At 36.3% G+C, this 27,590-nt stretch overlaps 2 protein-coding genes across 11 annotated transcripts in view; one reads left to right on the top strand and one right to left on the bottom strand.

The window, feature by feature from the left end:
* LOC106171386 (uncharacterized) overlaps window positions 1-12,386 on the top strand; it is a 37,458-nt gene extending 25,072 nt beyond the window's left edge. For 8 of the 10 annotated variants that reach the window (XM_087002413.1, XM_087002414.1, XM_087002417.1 and 5 more), the window contains 6 exons: window positions 185-2,030; window positions 2,205-2,254; window positions 2,955-3,145; window positions 3,710-3,815; window positions 5,622-5,705; window positions 10,277-12,386. In XM_087002413.1, the coding sequence (XP_086858539.1) occupies window positions 185-2,030; window positions 2,205-2,254; window positions 2,955-3,145; window positions 3,710-3,815; window positions 5,622-5,705; window positions 10,277-10,314 (2,315 nt within the window). In that variant the 3' untranslated portion in view covers window positions 10,315-12,386. The remainder of the gene's footprint in view (window positions 1-184; window positions 2,031-2,204; window positions 2,255-2,954; window positions 3,146-3,709; window positions 3,816-5,621; window positions 5,706-10,276) is intronic. The other 2 variants (XM_013551708.2, XM_013551709.2) reach the window with 2 other exon arrangements.
* LOC106171370 (uncharacterized) overlaps window positions 1-27,590 on the bottom strand; it is a 237,833-nt gene that overhangs the window by 41,421 nt on the left and 168,822 nt on the right. The window lies entirely within an intron of this gene.

Here is a 27,590-nt window from a genome sequence, read left to right as displayed (position 1 = left end):
ACTTGAACAATAAAAAATAGATAGTTCTCATTATCTTTTCTGTAAAATCCATCTAAGATGAAAAAGTTAAGCACAGCTCAGATGCTCTTCACTGAAAAGATTTTAAAAATTATTAAACAATAAATGTCAACCATTTTAAATTATTTAATGAATAATTGAGACTGATGATACATTGCTATTGCAGAAAATGAAAATAAAGAAGAAAAGGCCTCTATGAATGAGAAAGATAGAGAATCAGCCACTGAAAATGCCCACGTAGCTCCATGGATGAAGGAATTAAGGAGAACAAGCAGAACATCTCCACTAAGAGCCTTGCCTCCAGAACAAACAAGATCAAGTACAGAGGATGATGCACCAGTCATTGGAAACAAGAATGAACTGCAGAACAGATTTGCTGCACTGCAGAGAAAGTCTGTCTCCCCAGACAAAAGTCTTTTACAGGATCGACCCAAATCACTTACTCCTGAGAAAGATGTGAAAAGTGTAAAACAAGATGCATCAAAGTCTTTTGCACCAAAGAGGGATGTAGAAAGTCCTAAAGATGCTGAGCTAAAGGGTTTTTCACCAGAGAAAGAATTGAGAAGTCCTCTGCATACAGGAACAAGGTCTCTGACACCAGAGAAAGAAATTCCCAGTGCAAAATCACTTTTGCCAGAAAGAGAATCAATAAGTTCTCCACTGGATAACTCAAAAGGTTTAACACCAGAAAAAGAACAGGTTGACTCCAAATTAATTTCACCGGTAAACTTTAGAAGTCCAGAACCCAAAGAGGACACTCCTTCATGGCTTAAAAAGGGTCTAGCTAAAGAAATAAGCAAGACACCACATGACACCAGCATGGCAGGACCTGAAAAAAGTCCACCAGTGCCATTGCAGTCTGCAACGAGACCCAATGACTTGGATTTATCTTCTTCTTTGGAGGATAAAAATGCTGGTAAGCCCCATCCTTCAAGGTTCCATCCCTCTCCAAATGCTCCCTATTCTGTGATTCTAAAGGACAAATCTTCTCCAAAAAGTGCCTCATTACTAACTTCACCCCGTCCTTATGCAAGGCCTGCTGGTAGTGATAGTGGTAGGGCAAGCCCAGGGACTGCCTCTCCTCCAAAGCCTGCTCCCAAACCTAGAGACTTTAGTGCACTGACTACCAAAACTGAGGAGAGCAAGCTAACTGAAGTACCATGGGGCAATGCCAAATCTCTGTTGTCTTCACCAAAATATGGCATGAAGTCTAGAGAATTAAAGCCCCTTGATTCAAAGACTAGTGATATGAAACCTACTGCATCTAATGACTTCAAGTCTACTGATTTGAAAACCAGTGAATCAAAACCTAGCATGTTAAAACCTAGTGAATTGAAGCATGATGGATTAAGACATAGTGAATTAAAACCATTAGAACCAAAGTCTAGTCCATTCAAACCTAGAGACTTAAAACCTAGCGAATTAAAATCAAGTGATTTAAAACCAAGTCATCTGAAACCTAGCCAATCAAGACAGGTCACTTCCCCATTGCTGTCTCCAAAAACTGATTCAGCAGAGGTTCCTTCACCAACCTCTCCTACATGGCTTTCCTCTCCAAGAAGAGCAGCTTCACCAAAACGTAGCCAAGTTGCCAAAGACCTCCCTGCTTCTCCGCCCATGATGCAACTTTCTTATGTGGCCCCATCTAGTTCAAAGACAAAGCCTCCCATAAAGGACATTTCCCACTTGGAGGTGGCAGGCAACAAGAAAGATACAATAAGGGATGACAAGGAAATTACAAAAATAGACCACAAGAAAATGGTTGACAAAAATCCTCCACAACCATCTGCTCCCATAATGGGACTGTCATATGGCATTTCCCCAAGGTCAAGGTCAAGAGGTTCTGGAATGATGACAGCAGCTGGTGATGGGAAGGTCACAGATGAAAATGTACCACCAAAAGAGGAAACTCAAAGAAAAGCCACCAGTAAACATGAAGGCTCTGAAAAGACTTCGTCCACAGGTTTTGGGAAACCAGCATATACACCAAAGACAATTCTGCCAAGTCTTGGGTAAGAGAACACTGTATTTTGTATGAGTCTCATACCTCAGTCATGAAACATCATAAAGGCTATTTATGTTAATATTAATAAAAATGCAATAATAATAGTATAAAACTCTTCGAAATTAGTGGTTAGTGATTCAGTTTTTCTTTTGTACATTGATTTACTTTATCCTCTTTATAGGCATCATCTTCCAGGATCATCTCCGCAGACCTCCCCCAGGGAACATCTGGGTAAGTGATCTCATGACCACATCATTAACCCATTTTTAGGTATATCAAGTTTAGATCAAATACAAATCCAATCCTAGAAGAATCAATTGTGCTTATATTTTTTCAAGAAGGAATGTTAATGCACGTGCAGATAAAACTGTTTAAGAGATATCTTTTTGGCTTCTCATGAAGGCCCTTAAATATATTTTTTTATATTGAAAATACTGACAAACATGCTCCCCTCTATTTGTTCCAAATTCTAGTTTATATTTGTAGCTTTTGTTGTTTTTGCAAATATCCTGTTTGTAAGGAGGCATATATGTAAAAAGCAATAAAAATCTTAGCTGAGGTATACTTTTGGGAACATTTTTGAAGGATTTACATGCAGTCTTTTTAAGACTGGCCTCTTCTACTCCCATACCCAGATATTAAAATGTTGGCTGTTTGCAGGAGTCCATGCATGATGTATTATGTTATATTTTTTATGATTTTTAAGCTATGATTTTTTTAGACATGAAAAGTTGATTATTGTTACCTAGTAAAGTAATGTAGATATGCATGCAGTGAATGTTATTTAGCTTGTTTTTTTGTGAAATAATTGGACTAAGTTGAAGGGACATAATTGACAGTTCCCACGTAGTTCACAGTGAGACTCTTAGAATGATTCAATTTGCAGACATTGGATTCCTTCTCACAGTTTCTCTATTTTTTTCTTGCCTAGATACCAAAGATTCATCAGTGCCTTCATGGAAACTGGAGGCTGATCGCAGACGGCAAACTGTGCCAGTGTCTTCACTCCGTAATACTTCCACCCTCAACCCCACCCCCAAGACTGCTGATAGCAATACCCCACCTTGGAAAACAAACCTGGCAGAGAAAAGCAAAACCAGAACCTCTTCTGATTCCAGCCGAGTATGAGGCTTTCATATCTTCTCTTTCTATATTTCTTTTTGTCACTTTCTCCTTCTCTCTTGCTGCTTATAAATGTATGTATCCATTTCTTACTCAGTCTGAACTTCCAGAACTCACTCTCTTATGCATAATTCATATTTGTGTCAAAAAAGGTACATGTAGCATGTTTCTATACCTATCACATTTCCTGCTTTGCAAGATCCTGTCTGAACTGCTTGGCATGCAACTCCAATCTCAATTCAAATAATATAAGCTGCATTTAGACAGTATGGTATCATAATGATTTGTTATCTTGTTGCATAGACTTGTTCTGTGTAATTTGTATTCCTACTGGTCTTGCTTGCATAATTTATCACTGTAGTATAGAAATATTTCCATGTTAAGTGTGAAACCTTTGCATTTCTTTTGATTTACAAGCTGTGCACTGAATAATATTTGGTATGTGTTGCAATAAGAATTAAAATAAGAATTGTTTAAAATTAGGATATTTTGCATTAAAATTGACAGCTTAGCTTCAGAACGTGCATGCCTTTATATAGCTTTATCATCCGCATTTTTCTGCAGACGTCCAACGAAGAGGACTCTCTGCATCGCCCCTCTTCCCCAGTAGATTCAACAATTCCCCCATGGAAACAGGAACTAGCTCTAAGGAAAAAGAGGAGTCCCAGAGGTATAAAGCAAACATAAAATAAGTTCTGAGATAAACTTAAAATGGAAATCCACATACCTATATACCAGTATGTTACTTTGGATATGCAAAATTCATGTATTGAATTCGATGATTGAATTGTGCTGTTTTATAAATTTTATTTTGGCGTCATGCAATTTATTGTCAAGTTTGTCACATCACAAATCTTCACCTCTGTGACAATGGTTTTTATAGTAAAGAAAGACTGCATCAATGTGCATGAAAAGGATTTGGCTACTTGTGCTGTGCTACTATTGCATATTAAATCCCTAACGAAAAAGTCCTATAGGATCCTATAAGATCCTATAGGATTCTATAGGAAATTGGCCCAATTTCCTATAGGATCCTATAGGACTTTTTCGTATGGGATAACCAAAAGGTTAATACACTCAGTTAAATGAAACAGAATTTTTACCTCAGTTATTCAACTGAAGTTAAGAATCATTTTAATAGTGCTGAGAATCACCCTTTTTTGTTAACTACAAATATAAATTTATTTTCAACTTTATCGTATCATTGAAATCTACTTCAGGTTTTGAAACTGCTGACACATTAAGATATCGATTCTCACAGATTAGATTTCACAAATAGAAATAAGAATTCTACACTAGCCTTGCTAATTGGCTCATCAATTATTCATATACAGTAACCTTTTGAGGTTAAAAGAAACATGTACCAATACATTTCCAAATCTTCTTAGTGCTTTTTTGGGCTTTTTTTTTTTTTTTGTTATTAAAATAAGAAATCAGTTGAACAACATAACTTTTGGTACTGACTCAGATGGTTACTTACCACTGCCTAGCCTCTCAAACAACATAGTCATTCTGATGAAAGAGGTGTCATTTCAATAGATTTTACAACCCATGGCTGGAGGGGGAGGGGAGTACTTTGCTTGTGATTTTTATCACATTTGTCACTTTATATCATTAATTTAAGTATTTTCACATGTGACAGTCAAAGATACCATCTCAAACACACATATATAGGATCAACATATACCTCCAGCACTAAAGAATAAATTTAGAATTTACTTTAATGGAAAAAAACACTCAAAATAAGAAGGGGTGAGAAATTATTTTATTTAAGCTCTTTGTCAGTCCAACCCCATGCAGTACATGTGGAAATGTATTCTGGCCACTTGCATACTGTTTGACAACATGATGCTCAACTTTAAAACCGCCATATCAGTTATTTTAGCAATATGAAAATATTATATTCCCTGTACAGTGTAGTTTTATTTGCCCATGCATGTTATTTTAAGTTTTCCTGTATATTGAAATGCATGGCAAAAATAGACTGACTTGATTTTGTAAAAGTCATCAATGGTTAATCCAACACACTGGTAAACAGTTATCACAAGGCACTTTTTGATCCAGACATTCATGCAGGTCTCTGATGCAAGCATTTTGACAGCATCATGACAGTTGTATCCAAGTGGGAAATTGTATATGTCATTCCACAGTTTTTCCCTTCTTTGTAACATCTCTGTATGACCTCTCTTTATCTGTTTTTTTTTATCTGTTAATTCCTCTAAGAAAAGAGAGAGGGGGGGGGGGAGAGACAGAGCGAGATCAATAAAAATTGGCTGAAAAGTGGCAAAAACTTTTACTGCTGATAAAATAAGTTATGATCTGAAAAAAAAAAAAAAAGCTGTGGAAAGTTCCATATTCAAATAAAAATAACATTTTAAAGTCATAAATCTCTATTCTGTGAAACAGTCTCCCAGTGTGTTGGGGGATGTGAGATATCCTGGCTAGGCATGTGATATTCTGTGCATGTTGTTTGCAGTGATAGACCCTCTCCCCAAGAAAGTGGAAGAGTTTGAGCCTGAGTGGAAGAAGCAAGCTGAACTAAAACGACTACGCTTACAACGTGAGTAGAGTATTGGTTTGTTTTGGCTTGTTTAACATGCATGAACATCAGAGAGGAAGGATGCTGCGTGTACTTGTAGAATAATTATGTTATCATATCCACACACGTGAACATTTTTGATAAAAAGAGAAAAACATTTCACTTTGGTAAACCCTTGTTTGCACCTGTCCTTTATTAGATAGAATATATTGTATCTTCAAGAATAAGGACAGGTACTGTCTGCCAAAATGTAAGGCATTTTTTCACTGTTACCAAACACAAATGACTGAAGAAAATTGATAATTAACACATACTAAATTGTTACATTTCTACTACATAAGATAGACACCTAAACGGAGCCTCCATGCTCAACAAAAAATTAACTAAATGGCAGGAAGTGAACTTGTGGAGAACTTCTAAAATGGAATAAAAACCCACATAATATTATTACATGTAAGGGCATCTCAGACTGTCAGGATGGCAGTGTCTAAGCACTGCATGGGTGTTCATTCTGCACTTGTCTTATAACTCTACTCTATTCTAGAAAGGAGTCTGCACAGTTCTTTCAGACAGGTATGCATGAATGGATTAAAGGAAACGATTGCATGCTAACTGCATATGTAATTGCTAGGGTGGGGGATGTTTTTTGCCACTTAAAAATAATAGATAATTGTCATGGGAATGGTAGGAGAAAAATCATCTTTTTTATGACCAATAGTGGTAAATAACAAGTAATCAAAACTGACATTTTTGGAATTAGAGAATCAGTTTGAATCCACATAGGAATATTGTCAAAAAAGCTTAATGTCTTTACGCAGCAGACAAATACATTAACCACTTTTTTTTTTATTCAAGAAGAGAAAATTAATCTATAAAATTTGATTTTATTGATTCTTGTCTTCAAAGTAGCCCAAGAAACAACTACATGAAAAAAGGCAATGGAAATGTGTTTGTCTATGGGGTATATGCTTGATTACAACTTGGTTTGCATTTATATGGGATTATACAGGCTGTTGGAGACTAAATGTCCATTTTAACCTTCTGAAAAATCCTTAAGGGTATTATAAAATCATATTGTGTGAATAAGCATGTCCAATGGAAATGAAGAACAGTCCTTAAGCAAAAAGATAAAGGTACACTGATGTCCAAAAACCAAGAACATATCATTTTGAAAACACTTTCTTCTACAGTTCAAAAACTCTTTTCGAAGCAGACTATTACCGTGTCTGTAAACTTTTTAGCCCTGCCTCTTGCTAAATCTGTGTTTAATTCACATTTTAGATAAATGATATGCAAGCAGACATCAACCGAATGAGCAAAAAATTGTGAAATTATGTATGGACCCTCCGACTCCCTTTCCCAGACAGTCCCTCCACAATATTTCTTTAATTTACACATTTGTATGATCATATACTGTACCAGTATTCCTGTCTTTTGAGAAGAAATATTATTATTTGTTAACTTTTCAAAACTTGAGTACTGAGAATGTCATTTGGTCAAAGCATTACCACAGTTCTGCACTGAGCTAGTTTTAAATGCTAGAAGGAGGGGGGGGAGGAGGCATGAAAAGTCAAAAAAGTTATTTTAAAAGTTATTCACTTTAACCATTATATATAGCACTATTTGATGAACACACACACACAGATTGCCATGCTGTGCTGACATGTGTCTATTTGAAACTTAAAAGATTCAATAATCCCTGTTTACATGCTGTACACATGTTATTCATTCTGTTAAGACTTGGAATCATTAGCCCAGTTTCTTGCTAACTTAGCTGGAAATGTTGTTAGATTGAAGATGGGCCAGCATGAGGTGAAAAAGGTTACATTAGGCCTCATTAATTGTAGTCTTATATCTGTTAGGTTAAAGGGATAACCACTCTTCGTATGGGATCCATATTTCACAATAAATATATTGTAAACAACTCATAAAAATAAAATAAATTCTATTTTACCACCAAAATGACGGTTATCGCAATTATTCTGGAATCTTTGCTTGCCATCAGAACATGTGACCTCCATAGATGGCCACCCTCTGAAAAAATCTCTTCATAGTTACAAAAAACCACACTTGTTAGAAAAAAAACATGGACTAACTTTAAATGTCTGAATGGATTCATTAAAAATCAATGGTAAGTAAGGAAAAATTGCCATTTACCCTAGGGAAATCCATTTTTTGGCCAAAGTGAACAGTTTTTATCCCTTAAAGTCCTGTTTAACCTGCTTAGAACTAGACTTCTGAAGTGAGGTACGGTTGGTGTACATTCCAGTAGTTTTGGTTTTGGGAACTGATTACAATCTGTAGAATATATACCCCCCAAAAATAAATGACAATTTTATCATAGATTTGATGTTAAATATATAAATAAATATAAGAAGTACAGGCTCTTTGGTGTACCATTTGCACACATGGCATTATCTCACATACACACTCACAGTCATGTGCGTGCATGCACACATTCATACACAAACGGATTTGCTGTACAGTGAAAACAGTCCATTCAGTTCATCCCAGATTAAACCCAATTAATACTGTTCCAGACTCTACCAGCCCAGTTTATCTTGATCCAGACTAATGAATGTATTACTCATTGTTTGGCTCCAGTATTTCCAAGAAAACAGCTTTTGGTGCCCCAGGAGTTATTAAAAGCAAGCAGTATATTATACAATTTTATTTGCTTTGCTTATGTTCACTCCATCTCATGCCTTCTTTTAACATTGTCAATGTGGACTCTGGACCAGCACATGTGAACATCCTCAATACCCTCTGAAACATTGCGTAGTAGTTTTGTTTAGTTTGATTGCAATCAATCACAAGTTGATTGCATTATCACATGTGGTGTCAGCTGATCCAAACAATCTTTTGTAAATGCTGTGCATAGAATATGTCTTGTATATAGATGAAGACAAGATTATGACAGATCAAGACCCTTTGCCTCAGCAGCACAAAACTTCTGGGACAATCAATCGTATGGAAAAACGCTACTGCTTTTCATGTAATCAGAGCTTGACAGTCCAGAGTTGTCCAGTCACAATTCTCATTGCCAATCTGAGAACATAATTATGTAAGTGTCTGCTGAATGTGTTGATGCCATGATGTAGTTTTAAATTGGGTTTTATCCAATTGGTAAGAGACAGCAAAATTGTGAGGTGGGTCTTTGATATGTGTGTACCTCCTGATGGCAAAATAAATAAACAAAGAACCAAAGGAAAATATTTTCCCTGACATTGCAAAGTTATGAAACTTGCATAATCCCGGAGTTGTGTTATTTATGACCCACATTTACAGTTAGACTGTCTGTCATCCTCAAGGTCACCTCCTGTGTGAGGTTTAGTGTGGTGACAAGTGCTTTTGATTCATTGTTCCAGAGTCTAATGTAATGGGAAAAAATGTAATTTAATTAAGAATAGCATGTTTGTTAATGCTTCCATTTTCATAATGAAAAGAAAATCTTTGAAATATGACTTCATTGGGAAAGCCATAGGAAATTCAAGGAACCTGAAACAAAATGTAAATAATTTCAATTTTTTATCATCTGCAATGTGGATTTACTAATGAGGATTGAGTTAAAGTGGAAAAGTTAAGGTACACATCCAAGAAAATGGACTTGAACAAGTTTTATCCCCTTGTAATGTAAATTACAACATTTGAACCATTAAAGGAGTTTGATTTTCAGCCAAAAGATAACATAAATTACAATGGTAAAAGAGACACAGAATGTGGTAAAAATGGGTATGGGATTGTTTGCCAGTATTTTCATTTCAAAAATTCACTAGCATCAAGAGCAGACTGAAATGCAGTTCAGAGCTAGCTAGCATGTTCATTTATATAAAATTTTCAATCTTTTTTATTAGTAACATGTTTGCAACATGAGTTCACTTATTTAAAGAAATTTCCTTTAAAGTAAGTGAACCCGATCTTCTCAAGACTACGGCCTCTCTCCCATCCTTATTAGAAGCTTTGTTCATTTTCTCAAGTAGTCCAAGTGTTTCAAGAGCAGTTAAATCCCTTTCCACCTAAAAACCCATTTCTTTATTAGGCACCATTTAGTTTTAAATTAGATTGTGATCCTTATGGTGCACTATCAAGAGATCTCAAAGGAGAAGCACAGCAGCCTGATCAAGTACTTCTGATTAGGTCTCATACATTATATATGTATATGTGATTCAGAACCACAAGGCATCCACAATTTGTACAGAAATATAAATAACTTAACTGGCCTTTTCCAGGCTTTACTGTTGAGACAACATCCAGAAAATTTTCCAATTTTAAAGGAAAATGTTTAGATAGGGTCTCTGGTATCAGCAAATCTGATTATTCCTGGCTTTTGATTATCAGAATTCCAATTGAAAAAGGGAAACCTTATTGTATTCTATACAGTTTGTTATTCTAATGAAGTTTTGTACTACTTAATTGATAGATTGTGTGGAGGTAAGAGTGGTGTTAATGCTGTTGTTTTATAAAGTAGATTATTTGATGATACATAAAATGAAGTGTGTGTGTGTGTGTGTGTGTGTGTGTGTGTGTGTGTGTGCTCTTCATGTGTATGTTGACATATTAGACCAAATTTGTTATGATATTTTTCTTTTCAGAATCGGGAATATTGAATGAAACCCAGCAGCAGACTTGAAGTGTGACAGATATGACCTACAGTTACAGAATTGGGGAAATTAGATCTGCTCATCCTCCTCAGTGCCAGGGTGCCACCTGGTAGCCAAGTCAAATCTAACTGAGATCACTAAATCTTCAGATAATTAAAGCAGGTTGGCCATCTGTGGAAGTCCTAAATTAATAAATGGGACAGTTGTGAAAAAAAAATTATGGAGTGGAAGCCAAGATTATACATTGAAATTAGATAGGAGAGGAATGACAGTGAATTTTAACCAGTGGCAGCCTGCTCAGGAGATGGCACAGATGTCGGAACCCATAACTTGAAGACAGTGTGTGTATAGCTTTGCTTGAATAATCATATATAGGTTTTATATATACCAGTACAATGGCTACAAAGTTACGGCTTCCTGACTTGTTCTTTTCTGTTTTTGTGATTGTAAACCAGTGGCATACAACTTCATATGACTATTGTACTACAGTTATACAAAAATCTTAAATACAAGTGCCACCCAACAAAGCAGAAAATATCTTACATATAGAAACAGACTATTTTGCTTTGTTGCTCGGGTATTGTTTATTTCAATTATTAAGATTGATGCAGGGTTACTAAGAAATTAGTGCCAATACCAGCAGCCAGTTCTGCTCTGGTGGCAGCATACAGTCATTTAGGGTACTGGTATTTCCATGTTTTGTGAGTTAAGCTTTGAAATTACAATAATTTGCTTGTAAGAAATGTTTCTTTTTATTCAAGCTGAAAGTTGTAGATATGGCAGTGTCAGGTCAGCACTGCTATTTCTCGTTTTATGAATTACCAAATTCCCATTGGGAACATCCAAATATTTTTTGTCTCTTGATGTTTCTGTCTATGACAATCTGTCAAATCAGGGATAAACAATGGAGTCCATATGCCAAAAGATCAGTGAGGATTACAGATGATATGTTAAGGGGGGGGGGGGGGAGCACAAGGTATTATGAATGATGCAATTGTCAGATTTTCAGCAAGTGCCTATGCCTATTTAATATCATTCTGCAGTCACACTGCATTGCCTTCAGGGTCAAAAAATCCCATGCTGCATTTTTTACAATTACAAGTTCTAATAACAATGATGTTAAACAGTTTTTTTGTTATAATTTTTGTAGAATAGAACTAAGATGCATGTAGTTTTCTTCAAACTGTTACAGTTAAAAATTTATTGTTTAAGAAAAATGTTTATTGAAGTAAGCTCACCCCTTTAAAACACCAAGGGTTACACAGTGGGTTCCTACATGTGACACCAAAATTATGCCTTTCAATTTTTTATGCAATTATGTGCCTTTTTGTAAAGGTTGTTGGGATGAGAAGACTGTACAGAACGTATGAAACTGATGACAGCGAGAAAGTATTATTTCCATATTGAAATATTTGGTGGTCAACTTTTTTGCTCAGGTCAGACCAACTCAGCGTTTTTAGTTATTCTGTTGAACACATTTGAATGGGTGAAACAGGAAGAAAAATAGACGGAGGGGTTTGAAGGGCCTAGGTGTTAATTTTCATACCTCACACTGTGCTATTTACAGGCAGTATTTAGGGACACCATTGTTGTAATTTTGTCAGGAACTAGCAGTTCAAAAATACTTGCCTGGATTTTCGGGTTTTTGAGACAACGCATCTGGGTTTTTTTTCTTTAGCACATAACTCAAGCATTGCAGGTGCACCTTAATTAGGTATGTGTGAAACTCTAGGAGTCTTAGAACACTAATCAAACTTACACCTTAAGAAAACTTACGCCACTCGATAATACAGGCTTATGGATCATAGGGATTTTATTCAAAAACAAGGACTAAGCGGATCAAGTGTGAAAAATAATACGCTACTCAAAGCCTTCTGAGACATGTCTCTTGTAAATGGCTACATTACATCTTAAGCAAACAAAACCATGGGAGATTTTGTGACTTTCATATAAATAAATTGATATCAACCGATTGGATGGGGAAAGAAAACCACATCACCAACTCGCTTTATAATGATGTGCCCATGAGCATGTCGTGGAGAGCTCTGTCAATGCTTATGGTTATATGATAACAGAATAAATGTGATTTAATTTTAACAAATCCTAGTCAAGCCCAAGACATGTATCGCCATATAAATGAAATGCATACAGGTATGGTGCGTTAGTAGCAGCAAAGCAAGATCGTGTTTTAGAATTATTGATGCTCAGCTATGAAAATCTAAACTGCATATTACATTCATTAAACGAACACCTTTATAAATGAACTAACGTTATTTTAAAATTGACATTAAGTGGACCTTGGGGGGGGGGGGGGCGGTTATGTGGTTTAATTGGTGTTAAAACAACATTTAATTAAATGCCTCCATTATTTTTCTTGTTTTCACAAGTTAAAATTTTGTAGCAAAATACATCATTGCTGTGGTGTTTCCGTACTATACCCACGCACTCATACACATATCAATCATAGCACACCCTACTGATAAAGGTTCTCAACTATATTCCCCATCCTACTGTACCATACTATCGTTCTTAAATATAAGCAAGAGGAGCTGTGTAGCGCTTTACCTATATAAATGGGTAATGGGGCGCTGAAGCAAAGATTTTATTACCTCTGCCAAGGAGGTTATGTTTTCACCCCTGTTTGTCTGTCTGTCTGTCATCAACATAACTCAAAAAGGTATGGACCGATTTTGATGAAATTTTCAGGAACTGTCAGAAGTGGTCCAAGGAACAGATGATTAGTTTGTGGTGGTGATCCGGATCAATAATAAAAAATATCGAAAATTTAGGGGTGAAACGGCACTGGATGGAGACTTTGCTGCCTTGGCGGAGGTCTGCGCTCTCTGAGTGCTTTTCTAGTTGATACATGTAAACCTATATACTTTTTAAAAACGAGAACACCATTTCTGCTTTGAAGGAATATTGGGTGTAAATACTCAGATTAATACTTACAAAGGCAAATTTGGAGTTAAACAGTTGACCATGTCTATCTAGGATCCACAGGCCCATACCCAAGACCCAACCATCAGAGGGGTACAAAGGGCATTTTGACACTTTCATTTGAAACTATAGATGCATGTCATTTGCACTGGTCTCAGGGGGTTTATTTTATACGGAAAATTGCATCAACAAAGAAATATACCAGTGATCATATTTTTTATATGTGACTTGTTGATAATGGTGCAATAGTGTAAATACCAGTAAATGTTTCACCGCCTCAAAGTTTTTATATGACAAAGTGCTTTGCAAAAAAAAAAAAAAAAAGTCACCAACACCGATAGTTCTACGGGGCCTATTACCTGTGAGATGAAGACATTGCAGTGAATATTGTCTCAAAAGGTTTCACAAGGTGTCCGTCATATCAGGAAGCCATATAGATGTCCTACAAATTTCCTGTTAGCGTGACTGATACAGTCACATTTGACGGACCCTAGGTTTCGGAATATTAAAGACGACAAACTGTACTATATTGCTGCTATCATCTGCCACTTACTTCTCAGATTCATCATAAATCCACGGGTGCTTTGCGTGTTGATTCCACGCGAAAAGGCCCGTCGTTCGCCATAACATGAAATAAAATGTGTTTTAGTAGCTTTTAAGTCGTAGGCATCAAGGATTGGACCAAAAGTCTAAAAAAGGTGAAGAAAATCTAATAGGCATGTTATAGTTGTGGATGATATATGCACTACATTTACATGCAGTTTCCTCACGCACTACCAAATTGCTCTGCAGTAAATGTAGAGAGATAATGGTGAAACCGGATTTGAATCAGCTGCACTTTGCGCATTCACAGTAATGTATTCATCATTGGCCTGCATCTTTAATGTTATTTCCACGCGAGCAACATTACACAACTCGTAATAGCTTCGACAAACAATAAAATTACAATGACATGCAGGTGTTTTTAAATTGAATATAATCATCAATGACTACACTTTCGCGTGCTCTTGTTTGAAGGACTGAAATATTCATAGGTTCAGCTTGGCTATGCACGTACGCAAATTACTACCTGGAATTTTCAAAACGATTTTAACTAGACTGCTCCTAGAGGACCGACCTCCTTCATGGAAAAAGGCAATAGAAAAATTGAATAAAATATTTCAGGACCCGGCTTCGGTTAAAACTGTAATCACCTTTTCCTCTCGAAAATAAGTTTCTAAGCTAAAAATTCCATCAAAATTTGGAAAGTACTTCTTGAGATTTGAGGTTATTTGACCAGTAAGAAACAGACACACCGACAAAACAACACCGTTAACGGAGACGACGAGTATATTGTAGGACAAAACCCTTTTCACTTCCGTTGTTTATCTTTTATTAACGAATACGATCATTTTTGCCGCCGACAAAGATGATGAAACGTGTATTCCGTTAAAAAAAAACACAGAGAAATCACTTTAAACATTTCCGCGGGAAAGGGCGTCATATTCATATTCCCAAAAGGTTTTATGACATTTGCGAACATAGCAGTAAAGTGGCAAACATATTGAGATTAATGAATTTATCCTTATAAGCTCCACCTTTCTATCAACTGGGAAAAAGCTGGATAGGTATACCATTTGGAACCTTAAAGGATCCAAATTGCCAAGTCGTCTTTTCCTTTTCCACACGTTTGTATCAAGCAGTATTAAAGTCCTTTTCCTCTGTGAAGACAGAGGGACAAAGAGGAAACGGAAGTGAGTGTCGAGGATTGGGCGGCTTTGCAAAATCCCCTGTACAAAGGACTGCGTCCTTTGTGTGACCATGAAACTGGCACCGCTGTGGTTGTAGAAAGGAGGCACAAACATTGCTTTGGTTGCAGAATGAGTGGTATATGAACAGCTAGTTGTCGGCACGTAAAGTATTACTTTTTTACTCTCAAACGGGGTCGTACTACGGGACGCGCAAAGGACGCCGTCCAGTGTAAAGGGGGCTTAAATGAATAACGTGTATTTATTACTACCCTGACCAATGTGTACTTACTAGAGAGGAAAAGGAAAACTAGAGGCAGATGGCAGTTTAAAATATTATGTAAAGTTGAATAAGATGTTTATTAACAGAACATTAATTACATTGATGGGCAAAATATATGAAATTACAAAGACATAGTGGCAAATATTTATTTAAAAAACAAGTGTAAGTATAACAAATTTAACTTTTGTGAAATAAGTTTGCACTCGTATACAATGTAAAATTGTAGGCAGATTTCCAAGGATATTTGTTTTTTTTTTCTACTCATATCAAATAAAAATTCTTGTCGTCAAACAGGACATAAATCTATTTAGCAGGTTAATCCTAGCGCTGCACAACATCACTACACAAGGCCTATAATCATTTCATACTTCCGACCAGTTGATACTGATGAAATGCGTTTATGCTCTAAATGTCTGAATTGTTTCTAGCTTGGATCGCCAAATTTAAAACTGTTTGATGGGTCTTGTTTCTGCCGAGCGTTTCACATCAGATTCACTTTGTACGTGGGTGAACAATCAAAGCGAATTACGGCACTTTGTAACTGTTTGATTGCCAGTTGTACAGGGAATCGACGGAAACGCTTAACAAGAAGTCAATGCATTGTATCAGAATGCACTTGACTGGTTTGCGAATTACTGAAGCCGAAAAAAAAAACGTTGCTACTGGAATGAATGGAAACATTCCAAGTTGAAGCCATTGTCCAAATGAGGTTTTATCTTTGGCTCTGATCCAGCTAATATTGTGCACCGTCACACGCCATAGAAGTATTTTCTTCAACTTTCATATCTCAAATTCATTTAATGGCATAATCAAATTTCATGAAGGATTTTGCTTCAAAATAAAACGTTATTTTATAGTTAAAATGGAAATGCATACAGTCTGTTTCGGTCGTCGTCTGCTTGGCTGAATGTTACCAAACACTGTTATACATGTACAGTATCTAGCTGTGTAATCCGTGATATAAGGTCATGGTTTGGTTTGTGATCACACCCAGAAAATGTTACTTATTGGCTTTTGATAACCTAATCCAAACTCTTTTAAGGAACCAGAAATGAGTGTATACATTGTAGTCAGTAGATATTGATCGAGCGGAGGAATATTACTTCGGTGCGCTCGCGCTAAAGTTGCGCCCAGCATCCTTTTTTATTTTCTCTGTTTTAAGTCTTTTGTAGTCTAATTTTATCGCCTTTGTTAAGGCACTTTTAATCAGTGTTTGTACTCACCCACCATTGACTTAAGTCACTACTCCTAATTGACCTTGACTGTTATAATCACGGTGGTGCACTCAAACAACGATCTCTTTCATTGCAGGTATGCCGCAGTTATTTCAAGTCCTTTATATTTTTTATTGATATCTTCCTGGAATACGACCCATGATGCATGAAACATTAGACAACAATTAGTTATGCACCTATTTTATGGAACTAATTTCTTGGAAGGGTTAGAGAAACCGTAATTGAGGAAGCAGTGACTAGCATTTCGTCCAACATATCTGTCAGCATTGCAGAGAGATGCGTGCCTCATTCCGCTAAAAAGTGCTTTCAAGATTTTCTGGTTTTTAACTCTTAGTCACGAATCACATGGAAACTGATTTGTTGTTGTTTATTGTAGGACTAAACCCTTTTCACTTTCGTTGTTTATCTTTTATTAACGAATACGATCATTTTTGCCGACGACAAAGATGATGAAACGTGTATTAAAAAAAAAAAGACAGAAATCACTTTAATATCACTTCATATTCCCAAAAGGTTTTATGACATTTGCGAACATAACAGTTAAGTGGCAAACATATTGAGATTAATGAATTTATCCTTATAAGCTCCACCTTTCTATCAACTGGGAAAAAGCTGGATATGTATACCATTTGGAACCTTAAAGGATCCAAATTGCTAAGTCGTCTTTTCCTTTAGATATCATTGACCGAAACAGTAAAGCAACCATGGTGAAATTGTTGAATTTAATCAACGATCATGAACAAAGGCCCGATGAGGATGGATGTAACCGGTACTGTTTGTGAGAACAGGCTGTGGTGAAATGCATACAACGATATTTAGAAATATGCCTTTTACATCTGTTTCCTCAAACACAGGAATAGATACAAGTGCACGTACCCTGCTTAATCTTAACGACTCTAACTGCAGCTCCCCGTAATATGCACACAGGCAAAAAACCCTCTTCCACTGATATTGTTGCACCCAGTATATATATATATATACCCAGTATATATATATATATATATATATATATATATATATATATATATATATATATATATAACATTAAAAGAAGCTAGATGATGCAAAGCCATGTGGATGTCGATGACCGAAAATATTGCTCAATTGCATTATTGCAAGACTTCCTTCTCGTCATTAACCGAAACTCATTTCAAAAGTCAAATCAATTCTCCGATGAAACGCGATTCCCTTGCCGCATGCTCTTCTCCAGAAAGCGAAATACAGCAGGGACAGATTTATAATAATAGCTGCCCTCTCCCAAATTGCGATTGACAGATCATCTTAAGTCTTAATTACATATAATAAACCATTGAATCCAATTCTTCATTATAATCTGCACCCTGTGAGCACACATACACATGCAGGCACATAAATTGTCACCCTACCTCTTTCTATCCCTCACACACAAATACACGCACGCATGCACTTGCGAAAAATAAGAATTTTAGCGTGGTTGTCATCAATTTAGCACGAAAAATAGAAAACAGAATCGAATACGTTCCAGGCATAGTCACTTTGGGGAAATGTTTAAGTTGATTTTTATGCTGCTAATGATTTGACATATGCCAATACCTACAACTCAGAACATGATCTAATTCATAATATAAATCCCTAAAGGTGTTTTGACAAACCATGAAAAGATTAATTTTGTATTACTTTGATTGCTGCCGGGGTACCTGCTTCACGTTATCTCGTTAAAGCTTTGTCAGTATAATGCTGTAAAGGTCCAAAAACAGGAGAACAGAAAAAATGTGATAGTGATAGGCTCACGTAAGATGTATTTGTGAGTAATAGTACATCTGTCTGCACAATAAACTGAGATCATAAACATGCCAGATCATTCGATGTCAATGAGTTTTAAAAATTAGGTATCAAAGAGAATACATTCAGTATGCAAGGATTCAAGTATGGGATTTATAACAACATCATTACCGCTTTTCAAGACAGGTCCATCAGCACGTGACAGTTGCTGGTCAGTGTCAGTTTGGTCACCGGTTAGTTTTGTTTGCATCTTGACCTGGGCGGCAAACTAGATGATTGGTTTACGTGTGAGCACAGACGTAAACTCCGGTTTGAAAAGGTTAATTGGACTTTTTTAAAACCTAAATTCCAGAAGGAAAACACTAAAGTACGACCAATGCAAAAACTTTCCAAGCTTAAATGAACACGGAGGCAATGAAATAAATGAAGGCAAGTTTGTGTGATTAAAAAAAAGTTATGAATCTGATGGGCAGGGCCAAAAATGAAAGACTTAATATCTCGATTTGAAATAGGTAGGAGTTACTGCAGTAGGACTGGACCCCTGAACCCCCTCATTGGATTAGGATAGATATCACCAGGCTATGGAAAACATTAAGAAGGGGCATGGATTGAAGCATATGTGCCGTAGACAGGGAAGCCTTTTCTTTAACCAAAGTTTCACTGAAAGTGAACACGGGAATAACTCAAGCATATCTACACTCCAATCTCTCTTTCTCTCTCTCTCTCTCTCTCTCTCTCTCTCTCTCTCTCTCTCTCAAAAATATAAAAACACTAGGCTTTGGATATTAGATAGAAATAAGATATTTTGTAAAACTTTAAAACCTTGGTATACATATCTGCAAATTTTTTGAGCATTTAAAACCAACTACCGTAACTTTTAAACCCAATTACCGGCTCAAATTTGAGATTTGTGCTGTGAAAATTTACATTCAACGTTTTGATTAATATCCTGTACATATTTAATCCGTGCATGCCAGTTACTTAACACAAAAATGTCATACATTTATTGTATCTTTCTTAAGCATTCCACTTTTCGTGCTTTTTTTCATACTTAATCAAAAAACTCGGTGACGCACATTCCATCAATCTTCATAAACTGTCGTCAAGTGCACTTCGATGATGAATTATAACGAAACCTCAAAGAGCCACCAATAATGCGGTAAAATGTGAACATTTTCAAAAAACTAATTCATACTAAACAGCAACACTTTTCAAAAGGTGAGCTCGAACCCGTAGGACCTATAATTAGTAGGTATATTGTGCATTGTGTATAAGCAAATGTGTTTCAAAGTGTCGTTTCAGTTCCAGTTACCGGTATATATATAACAGCGGCTGCAGACCAAAAAGCTTTTACGTTTTATAACGTCACAGATACTGAGCCCGTATATTGGGTCAGTACTAAGTCAATACATCAAGTCCCCACTTGATGAAAGACTTGGAGATACTGGCGGTGTAATCGCATTGTTAAAGCTTCCCTTGTAACCGTATTGGCAGCACTATTTATGTCGAACAGATTCGTGTACTTCCTCCACAGGGAATGATTGACCGAACTGGCGTGAACGTTGGTTAGCTGAACAGCGATCCACGGAGGCCCCTAAACAATGTGCTGGGAAATAAATCGATGCTAGACTGATGTTTAATGTTGCTTTTGCTTGAAACAAAACAGATGAAAAACAATGCTCTTAACCGAATCAAACCAGACAAGTGAAATGTATGGAGAAGACGGGGGGATTGGCCATTTTCTTGATCAAGTTTTTTTTATAAGAACTCAATTTTGTGCAAATGTTATTTTGAGCAAAATTGTAAATATTGAGCAAAAATTAGATCTATACATAAAGGAATAATATTGTTAAGATAGAAAATGTGAGTGTCATTTCCCTTTGCGGAGTAAAAAATATAACCAATGGTGCCAAAAACCATATACACTATAGTGCATGTGCCAGCGCTATGTTCTTGCAACGTCTCACTGGCTAGACTGGATTCGTGGTATCTATCGGTGCAACTAAAGAGCAAAGCACATTCCAAGCAGTTGATTTGATATCATCTGTAGTTGAAAATCTTACCCATCCGGTTTAACTGTCAATTTCCGTCACTTTGGATTTTGCACTTATTCACGTAAACAGGCGCAGGGCAACGAGTTCAAACTTTCAAGTCTTACACTAATTCAAGAGTTCAAATTCAATAACTCATTGAATTATTTGGGTTAACTTGCAGATAACAGAGCTTCATTTAGAGTGTTGTCTATGAAATCGAAAGATATCTTTTTCCCTTTTGACTGATAATGACAGGAACTTCGTTCAAATGTCTATTGAATTGAATTGAATGCCAACGGTATTGGGCAAACACCGTAAAGCAATCAGTGAATATAATCAGGGTAGCTCTCAATTGTCATTTAAGTTTCATTAAAAGTTTATAAAACAATGGGCCTTGTAAGACGCACTTTTCGATCGGAGTCTTTTTGATGGCAACTAGTCTAATTTAGCCAACTGAATTGGAACCTAACTACGGATAATTTCGTAAACGCATTGTTTGCAGTTTAAAATCAACCAATCAATAAAAACGTACACTTTCAATTCCAAAAATTCCAATTGATTATTGATGTGATTCGCATAGTTTATTGCAAAGCGATCGATTAATTTAATAACACATTTCTCTCCTATTAATCAGAAAAAATGTAAAATACTGCCGGGATCCTTTAAGTGACAATTACATCAAAGAAGAACTGAACAGCTTTGATGATTTGACTGCAAAGAGTCAATCAGTATTCAAATTAATACCCACCGTTATATGTCACCCAATTTTCATATAATCCCCGTGGGCTTGTTGTATTGAATAACCTTGCAGTCATTACGAAATTGAACTCATTCAAATGAGCTACCGGCGTAGATGATATAACTCGAAGAGAAAAACATACAAACCTAGGTACAAAAGACTTTTAAAAGTCAGTGGGCTAATGCACTAGGTTAAAAACAATTTGGGAAAAGATTGCCTAGTTTTTGTCTGACCTTGTTTGCTAAAACGAAAAAGAAAGGAAATGCTTTTATTCATACAAATGTGCTTTCTTACTAAAAGGATAAAACAGGCTTTTAAAAACCAAAACCCTGCTTACAAGGCCTATACCTGTAGGCTACCCTTCTTTACCTTAAGGGATTTATTACAAGGGGAGACTTCTCGGATTCTTTACACAGGCGACTTACTGGATTATTTGCACACGTGGCTTTAGAATTTCCGCTGCGGAATCATTCTAAGAGTTGCAAGGCTATAAAACAACAAAACAATCCAAAACAACCGATCAAGCAACTATGTAAGCCTAGGTGGGCCAAACGATATCGTCGCCTGTTGGAGTATCGAGTATTAATTGACTGCAAAATCTCATATAATTATCTTTATTGCCACCAATGACCTTTGTTCTGTTGTTTACCAGAACGGTCGCACCTTGTTTCAAAGTAGAAGAGCGGCTGCAGGATAGCAGAGAATAATGGGGACCACAATTCATTTACACGTGGATCCAAAATTGCCAACAGCATTTCAAATAACAATAGCAATAGAGACCCAATGAAAATAAAAGTGATAGTTAACTGAATAACAAGTTAGATCCCACATTGACCATTTATTAAACTAACTAGATAATTATGGGATCAGGCGTGATGCCTAATCATTAATTGACTAAGACAATTGCTTAAAGGTATTCTATGGGGGGTTACAGCACCAAATCTAATTTTCCTTGAAAATAAAGCAATTCCACCCTTGACAACTATTATTAATCGATCCGTCCCTGCACTTAGATCAGATGTTTGGTACCATTTCGCATTAAATGACTTAGTTCTAAACGAATTGCGATTCATTTAGACCATTACGTCTTCATGACATTTCAGAAGGAAGTTTCGACATCAGGCTCTTTTATTTGAGAGTTTTATCGTTTAAAGATCTGAATTAGGGAAGATAAATAGCTTTGCAGGATATTTAGACATGAAAATATGACTGGCAAGTAGGGGCATTTTCAATCGTGTATAGTATACATGTACCTTTAAAACTCCACTAAGACCGCAGTAAGGCTTCGGTACAGGGTTATTAAGTGAAATTGAGTGGATCACACGATGAAAAATACTAATTCAATTTCTCGGTTAATATGGTACACATAATTTTGGCCAACTTAGAAGTACATATCGATCATGAGCCCTGTTTGTTCAACCGCGTGATTGACCTTTATCTTACAGGAGGACATTTGTATGTCAGATTATTTCAGCCACGTTGTCGGCTGCGGTAAACAAAAATCGCTACAAGTCATACCGCCCTTGGTGCACTTCCCAATGTTTTTGTTGGTAGACATACACGGTTTTGCATTTAGATTGCCACTGTCACTACCACGATGATTGGGAAGATTTAGAAAGTTGGCTGGAATATCTCTGTATCTTCTCCCTTTGACGACCAGCGCAAATTGTGACAGCAGGTCAGGTTCAGTTCCATAAGACCTTATTTCTTAGATTTAAGTTTAAAAACTTCATTTCAGTCATAACTTATCAAAGAAATACTCAGCATGAAGGTCGTTTAGTGGATTAAATAGTTCATTCAAGCTAAAAATGTGTCCAAAGGCGTTACAGTTGACGTTACAGCAAGACAAACTGCCTGCAATGTGAAATAAAATAATCATATCGCAAATATAATAACGCCACTTTGCCTTTTGATAGTTCATCCAATTCTCTCAGATAAAAAACTTCTAATCTAATTACATCCAAGGATGCATGAAGACGTGATGTAGCCTCAAGTGCTCTAGTTAGAGCATTCCTCACGTCTTGCCTATCAGCATCTATTGGCTTTAATTTTACCCCGGTGAGAGGATACGCGTCAATCTCTGGCGTTCCTCGCTCGCTGGAGCAGGAACCTGTTCACCCCACACATACTTTAAATCAGTTCTAAACTCCGCTAGAGATGATTTATACGTCTGCAGTGAGTGCTCTGTGCTAACCGGAATACATGCGGTTTGAAGTAGGGTCCAGCAATCACCTTACTTTATCTTGGTTGATCAAAAATAAGTGTGTGAATCCTGATTTTTTTGTTGAATTTCGCTTATTTTTAACTGATTTAAGAACACAAGGCTGAAGCCTACACTTTAATCTATAATGTAAATGCATAAAACTGCTATTAGGCCGCTTCAATACAGATCAAAACATTTGTTGTATTTTTACAGAGTAGTGTAAGACCGGAAACTGTCTTTACTTTCGTCATCAGATGATTAGATTACAGATTTTTTTTTGAAATATGATCATCTAATAACGAAAGTTTGGCCGATTTTCGGTTTTAAATCATCTTGCCTGAATTCATCTTCTGGTATAGACGACAAAAGACGCCCTGCACTTTTAGAAAATGTTTCTAGGGCCTGTTTTACAAAAGGCCCTAAAACCTTGATTAGCCTAGTAATACTTAGCTAAGTTACGTTGCACAAATAATTTAAAAGTCCGCCTCCCTCGTTTTTATTTTTAGATCTTAAAACTGTGTCCCTTGAGTAAATTGTGATTGTCTAGAAGACGGCTTAACTCTCTGTGGTGAGAGTAGCCCATTTGTGTATGTCAAATGCATTTATTGTGGGCCAATCTTTCTCAAAAGCTCTTAGATCAATTACGCAAAGGTTGGTTGCGAGGTGAGCTATTTGATTTTATCTCTCTAATCTTAGACAGATAACTTATACGGATTTTTGTGAAACAGTCCCCAGGGTCAGTTTGGTCGTGTCTCTCTCTCTCTCTCTCTCTCTTTTAGCGCAATTTTATAAGCGAGTTATTTTGGCAGAAGCGTGGTTTTGTTGGGGTTGCAAAAATGCCACCTGTATGACCGGTTTAAGAATTCCGTTAACCCTGTCTTCGATCTTCACCTGAAACGTTCTGAGTATAACACAAACATTTTTAAGCAAAAGATTAATGAATTTCCTAGTTTTTCAGAGACGCACTTATAATGCAGCTAGAAAGTATAGGTATCCATGCTATATTTAAACGCAGCTTGTAATGGTGCAATTCATGTTTATCTACAGTTTATCTGTATCAATTCCGATGCTCTTTCATTGATAACTTCTTTGACAGCCCATTTCCTATGGCGGCCAGCCGTTTTAAGTGACTAATCCCTTGTTGTACACTTAATGTGTTAGCTACTTCTTCTGTGAAAATAAATTATTCATCGAAATAAGGGCGACTCACATTATTTCAGTCACGTGTTTTAAAGTATATTAGATGTCATAACACTGTAATGTACATGTACACGTACTGCCAGTTCAGCGCGGCATTTCAATAATTACATGGAATGAACTGCAATTATTGTAAAAGCGATTTTGATCGTGCATGTTTTATGGGCAAAGATGACTGTGAATCTACACATTTACTGTGACAATTTTCAAATAAAGGCGTTCAACAATGTTCATTTTGATAGGGAATACATAACTTACAATCCAGTCAAAGATTTCATAAGGATCGATTATTATATTTGCCATTTAATCACCAAAGTTATCACACATGTCAATGTTATCACAGAGTTTAATCTTTTCGTCATGATGCAAGGAAATCAAATATGAGAATATTCAACTTATGTCTTTCTGTAAAGTATACACAAAGAACCTTTTCCATTATTGGTATAGACCATTTAACGTTTGCATTCTCATGTTTTTTAATAAGCAGTTCAAATATTTTGTATAGATTTTGCACTTCAATAAGCAAGTACATGTATTTTCATAGTCTGAACAACATTCAAGGATATCTACAGATGATATTGAAGCGTGCTCACTTAAGGACCTAGTTTCTGGAAGCACTTAGTGCTTTTTATGCCTTATGTTTGTCTGCAATTATGCAAACGCCTTTGCTATCACAGGATTCGTCTACAGCAGGTAAGAGAAGTTGCAAAAAATTAACACAAATTTCGACATGCCCACTTTGACTTGTTTACAAATACGATTTAGCCCATTAAACGATTAGTGAGCAGGTGGTTTTTGTCTATACTACATAAAGCATCATCGTTATTTTCTGTGATTGAAATAAATTACACCTATTAAAAAATTAATATTCGCATTTTTTAAACACTGTGATTTGAAGAATTGCAAAAAGTAAAGTTAGCATTGATTGACAAAGGAAAAAGAAGGAAAATACAGTAAAAAAGTAAGAGGAGAGTATGTTTGCCTAATTTGCATTTTTTAAATCAGGGTATCTTTTTTATGGCTAAATCCAGTCCACTTTCATTACTTTACATTGGGTAGGTTTATTATCTTAATAAACTTTCATGCTTATGGAGTACCTTGCTCGACAAATAATCTGAATCATCTTTAGACACGTATACATGTATGATTCCAATGGTACCTTTGATAGTATGCATTACAATATTCTTTGCATGTCAAATGAGCAGCACTGTTACATGTGCAATTTCAAATTGCATTCACACAAGATCTAATGCAGGCCTATTTTGGGTTAAAAGCTAGGTTGTACATGTAGGCAAACAAATTGATAAATTATTGCTTTTATTGTCCTGGTCGGCCCTCAAAACACAGCGCCTTTAGAAGAGATTTATCAACAAGACAACTGAAACAACTGATCCATGCTATTGAACTTAAACCTTGTTATTTGTTCTTTTATAAAATTGCTTGTGTACCCAATCTAAAACCCGGAACACGTCCGCGTTAAACTTCCATTTCCCGTAAAAGAAACGACATTTTAGTAAGTATATTTTAGAAGAATTAACCTGCATTTGAAAGATGTAATAAACATAACAGAAAAAAACTTTCAGTTTCTAGGTAGCTATTTCTCATAGTACTTAACGCTGAGAGAAACGCAGAATCAGATCGAAAATCATGCAATACCACTCGCCATCTACACATTAAGAGCTTTTTTCATCATTAAAACACCTGTGAACTCTTAGAAAGTATACCTATCTAAATGTCGGTTATGAAAACTATCATGTAAATACAAGGCAAAAGACAAATATAACAAAAATCGTGACAAGTATATACATGTATATTGGCGTTCAAGATGTATCGAGAAGGGAATGCATCATCTCCTCTGGAAGCGTACTTGCATAGCTCATTTGAAGTGTTTCTCAGCACTGCATTGCTTGATACACGAGAGCATGCTGGACCAAACTTGCAATGATATTGTACTTAGTATCTAATCTATGAATAATCCTGGTAACTACTAACCGTGAAATGACACAGCTTAATAGAGCTGCCATGTACAACCAAACTAATGCAAAAGCAATCATGGAAAGCGCAATTTAGAATCCCGTAACTGGTCATTAGCAGTATTTACAAATGTGAATTCACAAGAAAAGGTTCTGTGCTTCATGCCGAGTATGATTACAAAAAAAAAAAAAAAAAAATGGAATTACAAAGGGGGGAATGTTTTTTTCAGACATATTCCAGAAAGGAGAAAAAGTCGTCCGCCAGTTCCTACCAAGTGATCCATGGTAATTTGAAAGCTTTTCATCGATCCCGTACCTGTAAGGTCACTAACGCCATGTCGCCTGTTTCCAGCAATTTCCTGTGATGTCTAACCCACTCAACCCGTGAAACAAGCCAAAGTCGTGCCGGATGCCTGACTGTCTTCGTAGATTTAAACTTTGTAGATTGGATCTCTCCCTCTCCTGTCTCGTTTTGATTATTTTTGGGAGTCAATGGTCACTGGGTTCCTGGGATTTTTTAATATTTCACCCCATCTTCGTATGATTATTCTTCATTTTACCACAAATATCTTTTATTGGTGGTTAGTGAGATTAGATGTCCCTAAGGTGTCAAACGAAATCGGTGATATTTGATGACATTTGAAGTAAATGGCAATGATCGGGTCGATTGCTGACCAAAATCAGATGAAAATGGATCATCAAAAAAGTGTAGCTCACAAAAATGCCAACGAGAAATCTCATCAGCCATTTAAGGATTATTTCTACAATTTTTCAACAATAGTGGTGGCCATTAGTTTTTTTTTAAAGAAAAACACGGAAACACTATCTTTTCTTCCTCTATACAACGAGAAAGATATATAATAGGACTGTTAAGGAATTTGGCTATTTCAAATTTGCCAATTCGTTTTCAATATAGAGACTAATTGACTTTACTCTCAAAACACCTCGGGTTCTTAGATGGCAATGAAAAGACAGGGAAATCGGTAATAAGTGAACGTGTCCTTTGCATGTCTAGTTGTTTTGAATATGTATATTGAAGTGATAGTCTTCTCATCAGGAAGGTGTTAGTGTTGAATCACATCTAGCTTGGAACCTTATTGAGTAGAAATAGTGTTTGGGTCAAAGGACAATCTTTCGTTGTGGCACCACATGCCATAAACGGCCATAGGAGCATGAGATGAAATGCTGAGAAGCAAAGTGACTGGAAAAGTTTG

This window comes from Lingula anatina, chromosome 1, assembly GCF_051362555.1.
Source record: "Lingula anatina isolate TDL-2025a chromosome 1, LinAna3.0, whole genome shotgun sequence".
NCBI classification, from domain to species: domain Eukaryota; kingdom Metazoa; phylum Brachiopoda; class Lingulata; order Lingulida; family Lingulidae; genus Lingula; species Lingula anatina.
This window is presented reverse-complemented; position numbering and strand designations above follow the sequence as displayed.